At 36.7% G+C, this 18,589-nt stretch overlaps 1 protein-coding gene across 1 annotated transcript; it reads left to right on the top strand.

The window, feature by feature from the left end:
* Positions 1-537: 537 nt before the first annotated feature.
* Positions 538-2,164, top strand: LOC148166074 (uncharacterized). Its single transcript, XM_088049455.1, has 4 exons — positions 538-1,040; positions 1,092-1,403; positions 1,459-1,603; positions 1,993-2,164. The coding sequence occupies exons 1-4, from the start codon at positions 630-632 to the stop codon at positions 2,088-2,090; spliced, it is 966 nt and encodes a 321-aa protein (XP_087905581.1). The 5' UTR covers positions 538-629; the 3' UTR covers positions 2,091-2,164.
* The last annotated feature ends 16,425 nt before the right edge of the window (positions 2,165-18,589 follow it).

Below are 18,589 nucleotides of genomic sequence, written 5' to 3'. Positions count from 1 at the left end.
GCATCAACAAACCATTATTTTCAATACAGTCATTTAAAAGGTGTTGTATTAAATTACATTTGAAAAAATATACATTAGCAAGTACTGTACATATTTCATCGTCTTCTTCCTCTTCTTCGGTGGTTTCTACCGATGATGAAATATTTTAATTTTAGAACCAATCAAATTTACGCTTTTGCTTATCATTTTTGTGTGACGTAATAAATTATTTCATACAAGGAGATCTATTATTCATTTCAGTTTCAGACACTTCATTCTAGTTTTACTGTCCGCGTGCATTACTTAAATCATTAAAATGAATTCCAATCATCATAATACTCTTCAGTCATTAAATGACACCGCTTCATGCACATTGCCCAATCGTGTTCGGGCAAATGAAGACTTAGTAGTTGATCATTCGTATAAAATTATTAATATAAAGTGTATTAAAACAAAATTTGGAAATTCGGTTGTTTGTTCTGTTGATGGAAAAGGTGATCTCTTTTTACCCAAACGTTTGGCGCAAAACTTTTTGGATAATTCCGAGCTTCGAAATTATTTGTTGAGCGGTAAAGGATCAAGTATCATCTTCAGAGGGCAGAAAGACGTTGGTAAGGCAGAAAAGGCCAACGTTTTTGAATTTGAGAAACATGAATAAATCAACGAAACTATCATCATCGTCGTCGTCATCGTCATCACCAGCATCTTCATCAACATCATCTACTAGCATGGATGAACAAATCAAGAACATAGAAAACATGTTGAACAATATTTCTTTGGATTCGAAAGAAAATGTGACCGAAATCAATGAAGAAATTGCAAAGTCAACAAAAGAATGTAAAAACCTATTGTTGAGTTCATCAAAATCTGTCTGGGAAAAACGCAAAAATCAAACAAAATTTATTCAACTCCAATGTTTAAAACATTTACTAGACGAAAAACTACAAGCATTTTCCCATCATCATCATCAACCTCAAGGAAGTGGACTGCAGCAGCACCAGCACCAGCAATCAACATCATCATCAACATCAGCTCCACTACGAAGGTTATCTCTAATCAAAGTAAGTAGTCTTTATTTTAACTAAATTTTGGTATTAATTTCTCCTTTACAGCCATTATTGGCGTTCAAATCGCGCGTTGAGACCTACATTCTCTACAACCATAACCATGTGGAACTTTTCGAGTTGTTGGTTGATTCGATGAATATGATTAAAGATTTGTTACATAAAAAAATTAAACAATTGGGTGCTCTCAAATTTAATTTGGAATTATGTAGCAAATATGTGTTACGGCTGGCGGATGATGATAAAGTCAACGGAGAAAATAAATACTTTACTACTGAAAATAAAATATTTTTGAAAACAACAACGAATGAGAAACTACACGATATTTTGACGCTTTTATTTCGAAATCTCATTGCCCAAGTAAGTACTTACATGTCTTATTATTATTAGTATTAATTTAATTTTTCATTCGCAGACATGTAATTTTGAATCATCTGGAAGTGGATGGCAACTTGATTCAATTTTATTTCTAACTCTCTCAATCGACAAATTCGTTAAAATATCAGCAGGATCAAATTCATACATGCCACAGTCGAGGAAGTTGAAGCACAAAAATAGAGGTAATAATATCAATGTCTTGATTTTAACACTAACATCTATATTAACATCATTTACCGCATAAAGATTAATTTAACACAATTTATTCGTTAGATTCGAATTTAAATTCAAATTATGAAATGTAGGTATTGTGAAAAATCGTATTCTGAACAGGCTATTTATTGCTTTATTGTTTATTTCAGCTTTAAAAATGGGCACGACAGAATACATTTAATTCAAATACATCACTTTGCACTTTTAAAATTAATAAAAGCTTTATCATCTTTTGACAATAAACGATTTATTAGTTTGAATAAAATTAATTCACTTTCGTGGGGATCATTATTCAATTTATTCTAATCATCACATTGATGATCATTCTTATGAAATATTGATAATATTTTTCTCACAGATCACTGCAACGATGAGGACGACGACGACGATGACTATAATAAGAAAAAATATAAGCTCCTTACCAAAAAGCGCCAAACACGCTTTTCATATATGTAATTAGTTAAGTAATTCTTTATTGCTTATATTGCACGCCCTTTATTTTGAATAATAAATAAAACTTTATACTTTTATTTAATTTTATTTGTATATAATATATTTACAAAGCAATAAATTGAAAAGAAGGCTTCCTTTTCCGTGGTCTTCCACGCCTTCGAATTGTCTCAGGATACTGTGAAGATATTCAAAAATAAATTCCTTGAATTGAAAATATATGAAAAAAGGAACTCACCTTATGGTAAATATGTAGGCCCCATGTATTGTTTATACAACCTACACTGCCTAGTTCACACCCTGATATATTGAGAATATCAGCATCTTCAGGGAGTTTTTCAAGAGACACCAAGACAAACTGATAAAGATAGGTTAAGCGAAAAACGTCCGGTCTTATCAATGTTTGCGGTTTTTCCGAGAAACGCGGAAATCAGACCGGATGATTACACCAAAAAAACGAATTATTTTGCATTTTTTTTTCGAGATATTGCAAAAATTTTTTCCGAGAACCGCGCTTAAAACTTTTTGAAATTTTTGCTCACTCTAGCGCCCTCTATGATTGTCACCCAAACCGTCACCGCCATCTTGATCTGACACAACTGTCAAATTCAAAATTTCCGTCATTCCATAATGACATCTGTCAAAATTCTCGTCGCCAGCTGTCAAATTTCCACCGCCATCTGTCAAATTTTTAAATTTCCCGCCGTTTAGCCGCGCACGCGCAAATTGAACTGTTTATCGGCTCGCGGCGCCTCCAACCGGCTACACATTTCAATTTCCCGCCACCAGCTGTCAAATTCGCACCGCCATGTGTCAAATTTTTAAATCACCCGCCACCTGATTGGCAGATGACCAGCAATACGCCGGAAGAGCCGCCGACACCATCTGTGCGCCTGATTGGTAGATGACCAGCAATACATCACCGGACGGGCGCTCGAGATTACGACTTCCGGTCTAGAACCGGCTTTGTTACACTACTCTCTTCTTTGCGAATTCAAGCCAGAAAACAACGAAAATCGGCGAGAAATCGTCGTTTTGCATCGAAATATGCGGTTTTCTGTAAGAATTTTGATGATTTCGTGGATAATTCTGCTGTTTTCTTGCAATTCAGCCGTTGAATCTTGGTAAAAAGTCATGATTTTGTAGATTTCGTGCTCTTCTTTGCGAATTCAAGCCAGAAAACAACGAAAATTGGCAAGAAATCGTCGTTTTGCATCGAAATATGCGGTTTTCCGAAAACAGCAGAATTTTCAACGGCTGAATTGCAAGAAAACAGCAGAATTCTGCACGAAATCATCAAAATTCTTAGAGAAAACCGCATATTTCGATGCAAAACGACGATTTCTCGCTGATTTTCGTTGTTTTCTATCTTGAATTCGCAAAGAAGAGCACGAAATCTACAAAATCATGACTTTTTACCAAGATTCAACGGCTGAATTGCAAGAAAACAGCAGAATTCTGCACGAAATCATCAAAATTCTTACAGAAAACCGCATATTTCGATGCAAAACGACGATTTCTCGCCGATTTTCGTTGTTTTCTGGCTTGAATTCGCAAAGACGAGAACGAAATCTACAAAATCATGACTTTTTACCAAGCTTCAACGGCTGAATTGCAAGAAAACAGCAGAATTCTGCACGAAATCATCAAAATTCTTACAGAAAACCGCATATTTCGATGCAAAACGATGATTTCTCGCCGATTTTCGTTGTTTTCTGGCTTGAATTTGCAAAGAAGAGCAGAAAATCTACAAAATCATGACTTTTTACCAAGATTCAACGGCTGAATTGCAAGAAAACAGCAGAATTATCCACGAAAGCCTCAAAATTCTTACAGATAACCGCATATTTCGATGCAAAACGACGATTTCTCGCCGATTTTCGTTGTTTTCTGGCTTGAGTTCGCAAAGAAGAGCACGAAATCTACTAAATCATCACTTTTTACCAAGATTCAACGGCGGAATTGCAAGAAAACAGCAGAATTCTGCACGAAATCATCAAAATTCTTAGAGAAAACCGCATATTTCGATGCAAAACAACGATTTCTCGCCGATTTTCGTTGTTATCTGGCTTGAGTTCGCAAAGAAGAGCACGAAATCTACAAAATCATGACTTTTTACCAAGATTCAACGGCTGAATTGCAAGAAAACAGCAGAATTCTGCACGAAATCATCAAAATTCTTACAGAAAACCGCATATTTCGATGCAAAACGACGATTTCTCGCCGATTTTCGTTGTTTTCTGGCTTGAATTCGCAAAGAAAAGCACGAAATCCACTAAATCATCACTTTTTACCAAGATTCAACGGCTGAATTGCAAGAAAACAGCAGAATTCTACACGAAATCATCAAAATTCTTACAGAAAACCGCATATTTCGATGCAAAACGACGATTTCTCGCCGATTTTCGTTGTTTTCTATCTTGAATTCGCAAAGAAGAGCACGAAATCTTCAATATCGTGACTTTTTACCAAGATTCAACGGCTGAATTGCAAGAAAACAGCAGAATTCTGCACGAAATCGTCAAAATTCTTAGAGAAAACCGCATATTTCGATGCAAAACGACGATTTCTCGCCCATTTTCGTTGTTTTCTGGCTTGAATTCGCAAAGAAGAGCACGAAATCTACAAAATCATGACTTTTTACTAAGATTCAACGGCTGAATTGCAAGAAAACAGCAGAATTCTGCTCGAAATCATCAAAATTCTTACAGAAAACCGCATATTTCGATGCAAAGCGACGATTTCTCGCCGATTTTCGTTGTTTTCTGGCTTGAATTTGCGATGAAGAGCACGAAGTCTACAAAATCATGACTTTTTACCAAGATTCAACGGCTGAATTGCAAGAAAGCAGCAGAATTCTGCACGAAATCATCAAAATTCTTACAGAAAACCGCATATTTCGATGCAAAACGACGATTTCTCGCCGATTTTCGTTGTTTTCTGGCTTGAATTCGCAAAGAAGACCACGAAATCTACTAAATCATCACTTTTTACCAAGATTCAACGGCTGAATTGCAAGAAAACAGCAGAATTCTGCACGAAATCATCAAAATTCTTACAGAAATCCGCATATTTCGATGCAAAACGACGATTTCTCGCCGATTTTCGTTGTTTTCTGGCTTGAATTCGCAAAGAAGAGCACGAAATCTACAAAGTCATGACTTTTTACCAAGATTCAACGGCTGAATTGCAAGAAAACAGCAGAATTATCCACGAAATCATCACAATTCTTACAGAAAACCGCATATTTCGATGCAAAACGACGATATCTCGCCGATTTTCGTTGTTTTCTCGCTTGGATTCGCAAAGAAGAGCACGAAATCTACAAAATCATGACTTTTTACCAAGATTCAACGGCTGAATTGCAAGAAAACAGCAGAATTCTGCACGAAATCATCAAAATTCTTACAGAAAACCGCATATTTCGATGCAAAACGACGATTTCTCGCCGATTTTCGTTGTTTTCTGGCTTGAATTCGCAAAGAAGAGAACGAAATCTACTAAATCATCACTTTTTACCAAGATTCAACGGCTGAATTGCAAGAAAACAGCAGAATTCTGCACGAAATCATCAAAATTCTTACAGAAAACCGCATATTTCGATGCAAAACGACGATTTTTCGCCAATTTTCGTTGTTTTCTGGCTTGAATTCGCATAGAAGAGAACGAAATCTACAAAATCATGACTTTTAACCAAGATTCAACGGCTGAATTGCAAGAAAACAGCAGAATTCTGCACGAAATCATCAAAATTCTTAGAGAAAACCGCATATTTCGATGCAAAACGACGATTTCTCGCTGATTTTCGTTGTTTTCTGGCTTGAATTCGCAAAGAAGAGCACGAAATCTACTAAATCATCACTTTTTCCCAAGATTCAACGGCTGAATTGCAAGAAAACAGCATATTTCGATTCAAAACGACGATTTCTCGCCGATTTTCGTTGTTTTCTGGCTTGAATTCGCAAAGAAGAGCACGAAATCTACAAAATCATCACTTGTTACCAAGATTCAACGGCTGAATTGCAAGAAAACAGCAGAATTCTGCACGAAATCATCAAAATTCTTAGAGAAAACCATATATTTCGATGCAAAACGATTATTTCTCGCCGATTTTCGTTGTTTTCTCGCTTGAATTCGCAAAGAAGAGCACGAAATCTACAAAATCATCACTTTTAACCAAGATTCAACGGCTGAATTGCAAGAAAACAGCATATTTCGATTCAAAACGACGATTTCTCGCCGATTTTCGTTGTTTTCTGGCTTGAATTCGCAAAGAAGAGCACGAAATCTACAAAATCATCACTTGTTACCAAGATTCAACGGCTGAATTGCAAGAAAACAGCAGAATTCTGCACGAAATCATCAAAATTCTTAGAGAAAACCATATATTTCGATGCAAAACGATTATTTCTCGCCGATTTTCGTTGTTTTCTCGCTTGAATTCGCATAGAAGAGAACGAAATCTACAAAATCATGACTTTTAACCAAGATTCAACGGCTGAATTGCAAGAAAACAGCAGAATTCTGCACGAAATCATCAAAATTCTTACAGAAAACCGCATATTTCGATGCAAAACGACGATTTCTCGCCGATTTTCGTTGTTTTCTGGCTTGAATTCGCAAAGAAGACCACGAAATCTACTAAATCATCACTTTTTACCAAGATTCAACGGCTGAATTGCAAGAAAACAGCAGAATTCTGCACGAAATCATCAAAATTCTTACAGAAAACCGCATATTTCGATGCAAAACGACGATTTCTCGCCGATTTTCGTTGTTTTCTGGCTTGAATTCGCAAGGAAGAGCACGAAATCTACAAAATCATCACTTTTTACCAAGATTCAACGGCTGAATTGCAAGAAAACAGCAGAATTCTGCACGAAATCATCAAAATTCTTAGAGAAAACCGCATATTTCGATGCAAAACGACTATTTCTCGCCGATTTTTGTTGTTTTCTGGCTTGAATTCGCAAAGAAGAGCACGAAATCTACTAAATCATCACTTTTTACCAAGATTCAACGGCTGAATTGCAAGAAAACAGTAGAATTCTGCACGAAATCATCAAAATTCTTAGAGAAAACCGCATATTTCGATGTAAAACGACTATTTCTCGCCGATTTTTGTTGTTTTCTGGCTTGAATTCGCAAAGAAGAGCACGAAATCTACTAAATCATCACTTTTTCCCAAGATTCAACGGCTGAATTGCAAGAAAACAGCATATTTCGATTCAAAACGACGATTTCTCGCCGATTTTCGTTGTTTTCTGGCTTGAATTCGCAAAGAAGAGCACGAAATCTACAAAATCATCACTTGTTACCAAGATTCAACGGCTGAATTGCAAGAAAACAGCAGAATTCTGCACGAAATCATCAAAATTCTTAGAGAAAACCATATATTTCGATGCAAAACGATTATTTCTCGCCGATTTTCGTTGTTTTCTCGCTTGAATTCGCAAAGAAGAGCACGAAATCTACAAAATCATCACTTTTAACCAAGATTCAACGGCTGAATTGCAAGAAAACAGCAGAATTCTGCACGAAATCATCAAAATTCTTACAGAAAACCGCATATTTCGATGCGAAACGACGATTTCTCGCCGATTTTCGTTGTTTTCTGGCTTGAATTCGCAAAGAAGAGCACGAAATCTACTAAATCATCACTTTTTACCAAGATTCAACAGCTGAATTGCAAGAAAACAGCAGAATTCTGCACGAAATCATCAAAATTCTTAGAGAAAACCGCATATTTCGATGCAAAACGACGATTTCTCGCTGATTTTCGTTGTTTTCTATCTTGAATTCGCAAAGAAGAGCACGAAATCTTCAAAATCGTGACTTTTTACCAAGATTCAACGCCTGAATTGCAAGAAAACAGCAGAATTCTGCACGAAATCATCAAAATTCTTACAGAAAACCGCATATTTCGATGCAAAACGACGATTTCTCGCCGATTTTCGTTGTTTTCTGGCTTGAATTCGCAAAGAAGAGCACGAAATCTACAAAATCATGACTCTTTACCAAGATTCAACGGCTGAATTGCAAGAAAACAGCAGAATTCTGCACGAAATCATCAAAATTCTTAGAGAAAACCGCATATTTCGATGCAAAACAACGTTTTTTCGCCGATTTTCGTTGTTTTCTATCTTGTATTCGCAAAGAAGAGAACGAAATCTTCAAAATCGTGACTTTTTACCAAGATTCAACGGCTGAATTGCAAGAAAACAGCAGAATTCTGCACGAAATCGTCAAAATTCTTAGAGAAAACCGCATATTTCGATTCAAAACGACGATTTCTCGCCCATTTTCGTTGTTTTCTGGCTTGAATTCGCAAAGAAGAGCACGAAATCTACAAAATCATGACTTTTTACTAAGATTCAACGGCTGAATTGCATGAAAACAGCAGAATTCTGCACGAAATCATCAAAATTCTTACAGAAAACCGCATATTTCGATGCAAAACGACGATTTCTCGCCGATTTTCGTTGTTTTCTGGCTTGAATTTGCGAAGAAGAGCACGAAATCTACAAAATCATGACTTTTTACCAAGATTCAACGGCTGAATTGCAAGAAAACAGCAGAATTCTGCACGAAATCATCAAAATTCTTAGAGAAAACCGCATATTTCGATGCAAAACGACGATTTCTCGCCGATTTTCGTTGTTTTCTGGCTTGAATTCGCAAAGAAGAGCACGAAATCTACAAAGTCATGACTTTTTACCAAGATTCAACGGCTGAATTGCAAGAAAACAGCAGAATTATCTACGAAATCATCACAATTCTTACAGAAAACCGCACATTTCGATGCAAAACGACGATTTCTCGCCGATTTTCGTTGTTTTCTGGCTTGGATTCGCAAAGAAGAGCACGAAATCTACAAAATCATGACTTTTTACCAAGATTCAACGGCTGAATTGCAAGAAAACAGCAGAATTCTGCACGAAATCATCAAAATTCTTAGGAAAAACCGCATATTTCGATGCTAAACGACCATTTCTCGCCGATTTTTGTTGTTTTCTGGCTTGAATTCGCAAAGATGAGCACGAAATCTACAAAATCATCACTTTCTACCAAGATTCAACGGCTGAATTGCAAGAAAACAGCAGAATTCTGCACGAAATCCTCAAAATTCTTACAGAAAACCGCATATTTCGATGCAAAACGACGATTTCTCGCCGATTTTCGTTGTTTTCTGGCTTGAATTCGCAAAGAAGAGCACGAAATCTACAAAATCATCACTTTTTACCAAGATTCAACGGCTGAATTGCAAGAAAACAGCAGAATTCTGCACGAAATCATCAAAATTCTTAGAGAAAACCGCATATTTCGATGCAAAACGACTATTTCTCGCCGATTTTTGTTGTTTTCTGGCTTGAATTCGCAAAAAAGAGCACGAAATCTACTAAATCATCACTTTTTACCAAGATTCAACGGCTGAATTGCAAGAAAACAGTAGAATTCTGCACGAAATCATCAAAATTCTTAGAGAAAACCGCATATTTCGATGCAAAACGACTATTTCTCGCCGATTTTTGTTGTTTTCTGGCTTGAATTCGCAAAGAAGAGCACGAAATCTACTAAATCATCACTTTTTCCCAAGATTCAACGGCTGAATTGCAAGAAAACAGCATATTTCGATTCAAAACGACGATTTCTCGCCGATTTTCGTTGTTTTCTGGCTTGAATTCGCAAAGAAGAGCACGAAATCTACAAAATAATGACTCTTTACCAAGATTCAACGACTGAATTGCAAGAAAACAGCAGAATTCTGCACGAAATCATCAAAATTCTTAGAGAAAACCGCATATTTCGATGCAAAACAACGTTTTCTCGCCGATTTTCGTTGTTTTCTATCTTGAATTCGCAAAGAAAAGCACGAAATCTTCAAAATCGTGACTTTTTACCAAGATTCAACGGCTGAATTGCAAGAAAACAGCAGAATTCTGCACGAAATCGTCAAAATTCTTAGAGAAAACCACATATTTCGATGCAAAACGACAATTTCTCGCCCATTTTCGTTGTTTTCTGGCTTGAATTCGCAAAGAAGAGCACGAAATCTACAAAATCATGACTTTTTACTAAGATTCAACGGCTGAATTGCAAGAAAACAGCAGAATTCTGCACGAAATCATCAAAATTCTTACAGAAAACCGCATATTTCGATGCAAAACGACGATTTCTCGCCGATTTTCGTTGTTTTCTGGCTTGAATTTGCGAAGAAGAGCACGAAATCTACAAAATCATGACTTTTTACCAAGATTCAACGGCTGAATTGCAAGAAAACAGCAGAATTCTGCACGAAATCATCAAAATTCTTACAGAAAACCGCATTTTTCGATGCAAAACGACGATTTCTCGCCGATTTTCGTTGTTTTCTGGCTTGAATTCGCAAAGAAGAGCACGAAATCTACTAAATCATCACTTTTTACCAAGATTCAACGGCTGAATTGCAAGAAAACAGCAGAATTCTGCACGAAATCATCAAAATTCTTACAGAAAACCACATATTTCGATGCAAAACGACGATTTCTCGCCGATTTTCGTTGTTTTTTGGCTTGAATTCGCATAGAAGAGCACGAAATCTACAAAATCATGACTTTTTACCAAGGTTCAACGGCTGAATTGCAAGAAAACAGCAGAATTATCCACGAAATCATCACAATTCTTACAGAAAACCGTATATTTCGATGCAAAACGACGATTTCTCGCAGATTTTCGTTGATTTCTGGCTTGGATTCGCAAAGAAGAGCACGAAATCTACAAAATCATGACTTTTTACCAAGATTCAACGGCTGAATTGCAAGAAAACAGCAGAATTCTGCACGAAATCATCAAAATTCTTAGGGAAAACCGCATATTTCGATGCAAAACGACCATTTCTCGCCGATTTTTGTTGTTTTCTGGCTTGAATTCGCAAAGAAGAGCACGAAATCTACTAAATCATCACTTCTTACCAAGATTCAACGGCTAAATTGCAAGAAAACAGTAGAATTCTGCACGAAATCATCAAAATTCTTAGAGAAAACCGCATATTTCGATGCAAAACGACTATTTCTCGCCGATTTTTGTTGTTTTCTGGCTTGAATTCGCAAAGAAGCGCACGAAATCTACTAAATCATCACTTTTTCCAAAGATTCAACGGCTGAATTGCAAGAAAACAGCATATTTCGATTCAAAACGACGATTTCTCGCCGATTTTCGTTGTTTTCTGGCTTGAATTTGCGAAGAAGAGCACGAAATCTACTAAATCATCACTTCTTACCAAGATTCAACGGCTGAATTGCAAGAAAACAGTAGAATTCTGCACGAAATCATCAAAATTCTTACAGAAAACCGCATTTTTCGATGCAAAACGACTATTTCTCGCCGATTTTCGTTGTTTTCTGGCTTGAATTCGCAAAGAAGAGCACGAAATCTACAAAATCATCACTTGTTACCAAGATTCAACGGCTGAATTGCAAGAAAACAGCAGAATTCTGCACGAAATCATCAAAATTCTTAGAGAAAACCATATATTTCGATGCAAAACGATTATTTCTCGCCGATTTTCGTTGTTTTCTCGCTTGAATTCGCAAAGAAGAGCACGAAATCTACAAAATCATCACTTTTAACCAAAATTCAACGGCTGAATTGCAAAAAAACAGCAGAATTCTGCACGAAATCATCAAAATTCTTACAGAAAACCGCATATTTCGATGCAAAACGACGATTTCTCGCCGATTTTCGTTGTTTTCTGGCTTGGATTCGCAAAGAAGAGCACGAAATCTACAAAGTCATGACTTTTTACCAAGATTCAACGGCTGAATTGCAAGAAAACAGCAGAATAATCCACGAAATCATCACAATTCTTACAGAAAACCGCATATTTCGATGCGAAACGACGATTTCTCGCCGATTTTCGTTGTTTTCTGGCTTGGATTCGCAAAGAAGAGCACGAAATCTACAAAATCATGACTTTTTACCAAGATTCAACGGCTGAATTGCAAGAAAACAGCAGAATTATCCACGAAATCATCAAAATTCTTAGGAAAAACCGCATATTTCGATGCAAAACGACCATTTCTCGCCGATTTTTGTTGTTTTCTGGCTTGAATTCGCAAAGATGAGCACGAAATCTACAAAATCATCACTTTCTACCAAGATTCAACGGCTGAATTGCAAGAAAACAGCAGAATTCTGCACGAAATCCTCAAAATTCTTACAGAAAACCGCATATTTCGATGCAAAACGACAATTTCTCGCCGATTTTCGTTGTTTTCTGGCTTGAATTCGCAAAGAAGAGCACGAAATCTACAAAATCATCACTTTTTACCAAGATTCACCGGCTGAATTGCAAGAAAACAGCAGAATTCTGCACGAAATCATCAAAATTCTTAGAGAAAACCGCATATTTCGATGCAAAACGACTATTTCTCGCCGATTTTTGTTGTTTTCTGGCTTGAATTCGCAAAAAAGAGCACGAAATCTACTAAATCATCACTTTTTACCAAGATTCAACGGCTGAATTGCAAGAAAACAGTAGAATTCTGCACGAAATCATCAAAATTCTTAGAGAAAACCGCATATTTCGATGCAAAACGACTATTTCTCGCCGATTTTTGTTGTTTTCTGGCTTGAATTCGCAAAGAAGAGCACGAAATCTACTAAATCATCACTTTTTCCCAAGATTCAACCGCTGAATTGCAAGAAAACAGCATATTTCGATTCAAAACGACGATTTCTCGCCGATTTTCGTTGTTTTCTGGCTTGAATTCGCAAAGAAGAGCACGAAATCTACAAAATAATGACTCTTTACCAAGATTCAACGACTGAATTGCAAGAAAACAGCAGAATTCTGCACGAAATCATCAAAATTCTTAGAGAAAACCGCATATTTCGATGCAAAACAACGTTTTCTCGCCGATTTTCGTTGTTTTCTATCTTGAATTCGCAAAGAAAAGCACGAAATCTTCAAAATCGTGACTTTTTACCAAGATTCAACGGCTGAATTGCAAGAAAACAGCAGAATTCTGCACGAAATCGTCAAAATTCTTAGAGAAAACCGCATATTTCGATGCAAAACGACAATTTCTCGCCCATTTTCGTTGTTTTCTGGCTTGAATTCGCAAAGAAGAGCACGAAATCTACAAAATCATGACTTTTTACTAAGATTCAACGGCTGAATTGCAAGAAAACAGCAGAATTCTGCACGAAATCATCAAAATTCTTACAGAAATCCGCATATTTCGATGCAAAACGACGATTTCTCGCCGATTTTCGTTGTTTTCTGGCTTGAATTTGCGAAGAAGAGCACGAAATCTACAAAATCATGACTTTTTACCAAGATTCAACGGCTGAATTGCAAGAAAACAGCAGAATTCTGCACGAAATCATCAAAATTCTTTCAGAAAACCGCATTTTTCGATGCAAAACGACGATTTCTCGCCGATTTTCGTTGTTTTCTGGCTTGAATTCGCAAAGAAGAGCACGAAATCTACTAAATCATCACTTTTTACCAAGATTCAACGGCTGAATTGCAAGAAAACAGCAGAATTCTGCACGAAATCATCAAAATTCTTACAGAAAACCGCATATTTCGATGCAAAACGACTATTTCTCGCCGATTTTTGTTGTTTTCTGGCTTGAATTCGCAAAAAAGAGCACGAAATCTACTAAATCATCACTTTTTACCAAGATTCAACGGCTGAATTGCAAGAAAACAGTAGAATTCTGCACGAAATCATCAAAATTCTTAGAGAAAACCGCATATTTCGATGCAAAACGACTATTTCTCGCCGATTTTTGTTGTTTTCTGGCTTGAATTCGCAAAGAAGAGCACGAAATCTACTAAATCATCACTTTTTCCCAAGATTCAACGGCTGAATTGCAAGAAAACAGCATATTTCGATTCAAAACGACGATTTCTCGCCGATTTTCGTTGTTTTCTGGCTTGAATTCGCAAAGAAGAGCACGAAATCTACAAAATAATGACTCTTTACCAAGATTCAACGACTGAATTGCAAGAAAACAGCAGAATTCTGCACGAAATCATCAAAATTCTTAGAGAAAACCGCATATTTCGATGCAAAACAACGTTTTCTCGCCGATTTTCGTTGTTTTCTATCTTGAATTCGCAAAGAAAAGCACGAAATCTTCAAAATCGTGACTTTTTACCAAGATTCAACGGCTGAATTGCAAGAAAACAGCAGAATTCTGCACGAAATCGTCAAAATTCTTAGAGAAAACCACATATTTCGATGCAAAACGACAATTTCTCGCCCATTTTCGTTGTTTTCTGGCTTGAATTCGCAAAGAAGAGCACGAAATCTACAAAATCATGACTTTTTACTAAGATTCAACGGCTGAATTGCAAGAAAACAGCAGAATTCTGCACGAAATCATCAAAATTCTTACAGAAAACCGCATATTTCGATGCAAAACGACGATTTCTCGCCGATTTTCGTTGTTTTCTGGCTTGAATTTGCGAAGAAGAGCACGAAATCTACAAAATCATGACTTTTTACCAAGATTCAACGGCTGAATTGCAAGAAAACAGCAGAATTCTGCACGAAATCATCAAAATTCTTACAGAAAACCGCATTTTTCGATGCAAAACGACGATTTCTCGCCGATTTTCGTTGTTTTCTGGCTTGAATTCGCAAAGAAGAGCACGAAATCTACTAAATCATCACTTTTTACCAAGATTCAACGGCTGAATTGCAAGAAAACAGCAGAATTCTGCACGAAATCATCAAAATTCTTACAGAAAACCACATATTTCGATGCAAAACGACGATTTCTCGCCGATTTTCGTTGTTTTTTGGCTTGAATTCGCATAGAAGAGCACGAAATCTACAAAGTCATGACTTTTTACCAAGGTTCAACGGCTGAATTGCAAGAAAACAGCAGAATTATCCACGAAATCATCACAATTCTTACAGAAAACCGTATATTTCGATGCAAAACGACGATTTCTCGCAGATTTTCGTTGATTTCTGGCTTGGATTCGCAAAGAAGAGCACGAAATCTACAAAATCATGACTTTTTACCAAGATTCAACGGCTGAATTGCAAGAAAACAGCAGAATTCTGCACGAAATCATCAAAATTCTTAGGGAAAACCGCATATTTCGATGCAAAACGACCATTTCTCGCCGATTTTTGTTGTTTTCTGGCTTGAATTCGCAAAGAAGAGCACGAAATCTACTAAATCATCACTTCTTACCAAGATTCAACGGCTAAATTGCAAGAAAACAGTAGAATTCTGCACGAAATCATCAAAATTCTTAGAGAAAACCGCATATTTCGATGCAAAACGACTATTTCTCGCCGATTTTTGTTGTTTTCTGGCTTGAATTCGCAAAGAAGCGCACGAAATCTACTAAATCATCACTTTTTCCAAAGATTCAACGGCTGAATTGCAAGAAAACAGCATATTTCGATTCAAAACGACGATTTCTCGCCGATTTTCGTTGTTTTCTGGCTTGAATTTGCGAAGAAGAGCACGAAATCTACTAAATCATCACTTCTTACCAAGATTCAACGGCTGAATTGCAAGAAAACAGTAGAATTCTGCACGAAATCATCAAAATTCTTACAGAAAACCGCATTTTTCGATGCAAAACGACTATTTCTCGCCGATTTTCGTTGTTTTCTGGCTTGAATTCGCAAAGAAGAGCACGAAATCTACAAAATCATCACTTGTTACCAAGATTCAACGGCTGAATTGCAAGAAAACAGCAGAATTCTGCACGAAATCATCAAAATTCTTAGAGAAAACCATATATTTCGATGCAAAACGATTATTTCTCGCCGATTTTCGTTGTTTTCTCGCTTGAATTCGCAAAGAAGAGCACGAAATCTACAAAATCATCACTTTTAACCAAAATTCAACGGCTGAATTGCAAGAAAACAGCAGAATTCTGCACGAAATCATCAAAATTCTTACAGAAAACCGCATATTTCGATGCAAAACGACGATTTCTCGCCGATTTTCGTTGTTTTCTGGCTTGGATTCGCAAAGAAGAGCACGAAATCTACAAAGTCATGACTTTTTACCAAGATTCAACGGCTGAATTGCAAGAAAACAGCAGAATAATCCACGAAATCATCACAATTCTTACAGAAAACCGCATATTTCGATGCGAAACGACGATTTCTCGCCGATTTTCGTTGTTTTCTGGCTTGGATTCGCAAAGAAGAGCACGAAATCTACAAAATCATGACTTTTTACCAAGATTCAACGGCTGAATTGCAAGAAAACAGCAGAATTATCCACGAAATCATCAAAATTCTTAGGAAAAACCGCATATTTCGATGCAAAACGACCATTTCTCGCCGATTTTTGTTGTTTTCTGGCTTGAATTCGCAAAGATGAGCACGAAATCTACAAAATCATCACTTTCTACCAAGATTCAACGGCTGAATTGCAAGAAAACAGCAGAATTCTGCACGAAATCCTCAAAATTCTTACAGAAAACCGCATATTTCGATGCAAAACGACAATTTCTCGCCGATTTTCGTTGTTTTCTGGCTTGAATTCGCAAAGAAGAGCACGAAATCTACAAAATCATCACTTTTTACCAAGATTCACCGGCTGAATTGCAAGAAAACAGCAGAATTCTGCACGAAATCATCAAAATTCTTAGAGAAAACCGCATATTTCGATGCAAAACGACTATTTCTCGCCGATTTTTGTTGTTTTCTGGCTTGAATTCGCAAAAAAGAGCACGAAATCTACTAAATCATCACTTTTTACCAAGATTCAACGGCTGAATTGCAAGAAAACAGTAGAATTCTGCACGAAATCATCAAAATTCTTAGAGAAAACCGCATATTTCGATGCAAAACGACTATTTCTCGCCGATTTTTGTTGTTTTCTGGCTTGAATTCGCAAAGAAGAGCACGAAATCTACTAAATCATCACTTTTTCCCAAGATTCAACCGCTGAATTGCAAGAAAACAGCATATTTCGATTCAAAACGACGATTTCTCGCCGATTTTCGTTGTTTTCTGGCTTGAATTCGCAAAGAAGAGCACGAAATCTACAAAATAATGACTCTTTACCAAGATTCAACGACTGAATTGCAAGAAAACAGCAGAATTTTGCACGAAATCATCAAAATTCTTAGAGAAAACCGCATATTTCGATGCAAAACAACGTTTTCTCGCCGATTTTCGTTGTTTTCTATCTTGAATTCGCAAAGAAAAGCACGAAATCTTCAAAATCGTGACTTTTTACCAAGATTCAACGGCTGAATTGCAAGAAAACAGCAGAATTCTGCACGAAATCGTCAAAATTCTTAGAGAAAACCGCATATTTCGATGCAAAACGACAATTTCTCGCCCATTTTCGTTGTTTTCTGGCTTGAATTCGCAAAGAAGAGCACGAAATCTACAAAATCATGACTTTTTACTAAGATTCAACGGCTGAATTGCAAGAAAACAGCAGAATTCTGCACGAAATCATCAAAATTCTTACAGAAATCCGCATATTTCGATGCAAAACGACGATTTCTCGCCGATTTTCGTTGTTTTCTGGCTTGAATTTGCGAAGAAGAGCACGAAATCTACAAAATCATGACTTTTTACCAAGATTCAACGGCTGAATTGCAAGAAAACAGCAGAATTCTGCACGAAATCATCAAAATTCTTTCAGAAAACCGCATTTTTCGATGCAAAACGACGATTTCTCGCCGATTTTCGTTGTTTTCTGGCTTGAATTCGCAAAGAAGAGCACGAAATCTACTAAATCATCACTTTTTACCAAGATTCAACGGCTGAATTGCAAGAAAACAGCAGAATTCTGCACGAAATCATCAAAATTCTTACAGAAAACCGCATATTTCGATGCAAAACGACGATTTCTCGCCGATATTCGTTGTTTTTTGGCTTGAATTCGCAAAGAAGAGCACGAAATCTACAAAATCATCACTTGTTACCAAGATTCAACGGCTGAATTGCAAGAAAACAGCAGAATTCTGCACGAAATCATCAAAATTCTTAGAGAAAACCATATATTTCGATGCAAAACGATTATTTCTCGCCGATTTTCGTTGTTTTCTCGCTTGAATTCGCAAAGAAGAGCACGAAATCTACAAAATCATCACTTTTAACCAAGATTCAACGGCTGAATTGCAAGAAAACAGCAGAATTCTGCACGAAATCATCAAAATTCTTACAGAAAACCGCATATTTCGATGCGAAACGACGATTTCTCGCCGATTTTCGTTGTTTTCTGGCTTGAATTCGCAAAGAAGAGCACGAAATCTACTAAATCATCACTTTTTACCAAGATTCAACGGCTGAATTGCAAGAAAACAGCAGAATTCTGCACGAAATCATCAAAATTCTTAGAGAAAACCGCATATTTCGATGCAAAACGACGATTTCTCGCTGATTTTCGTTGTTTTCTATCTTGAATTCGCAAAGAAGAGCACGAAATCTTCAAAATCGTGACTTTTTACCAAGATTCAACGCCTGAATTGCAAGAAAACAGCAGAATTCTGCACGAAATCATCAAAATTCTCA

Source organism: Gnatocerus cornutus, unplaced genomic scaffold, assembly GCF_029298725.1.
Source record: "Gnatocerus cornutus isolate USDA-ARS CGAHR unplaced genomic scaffold, icGnaCorn1.1 ctg00000032.1, whole genome shotgun sequence".
NCBI lineage: Eukaryota > Metazoa > Arthropoda > Insecta > Coleoptera > Tenebrionidae > Gnatocerus > Gnatocerus cornutus.
This window is presented reverse-complemented; position numbering and strand designations above follow the sequence as displayed.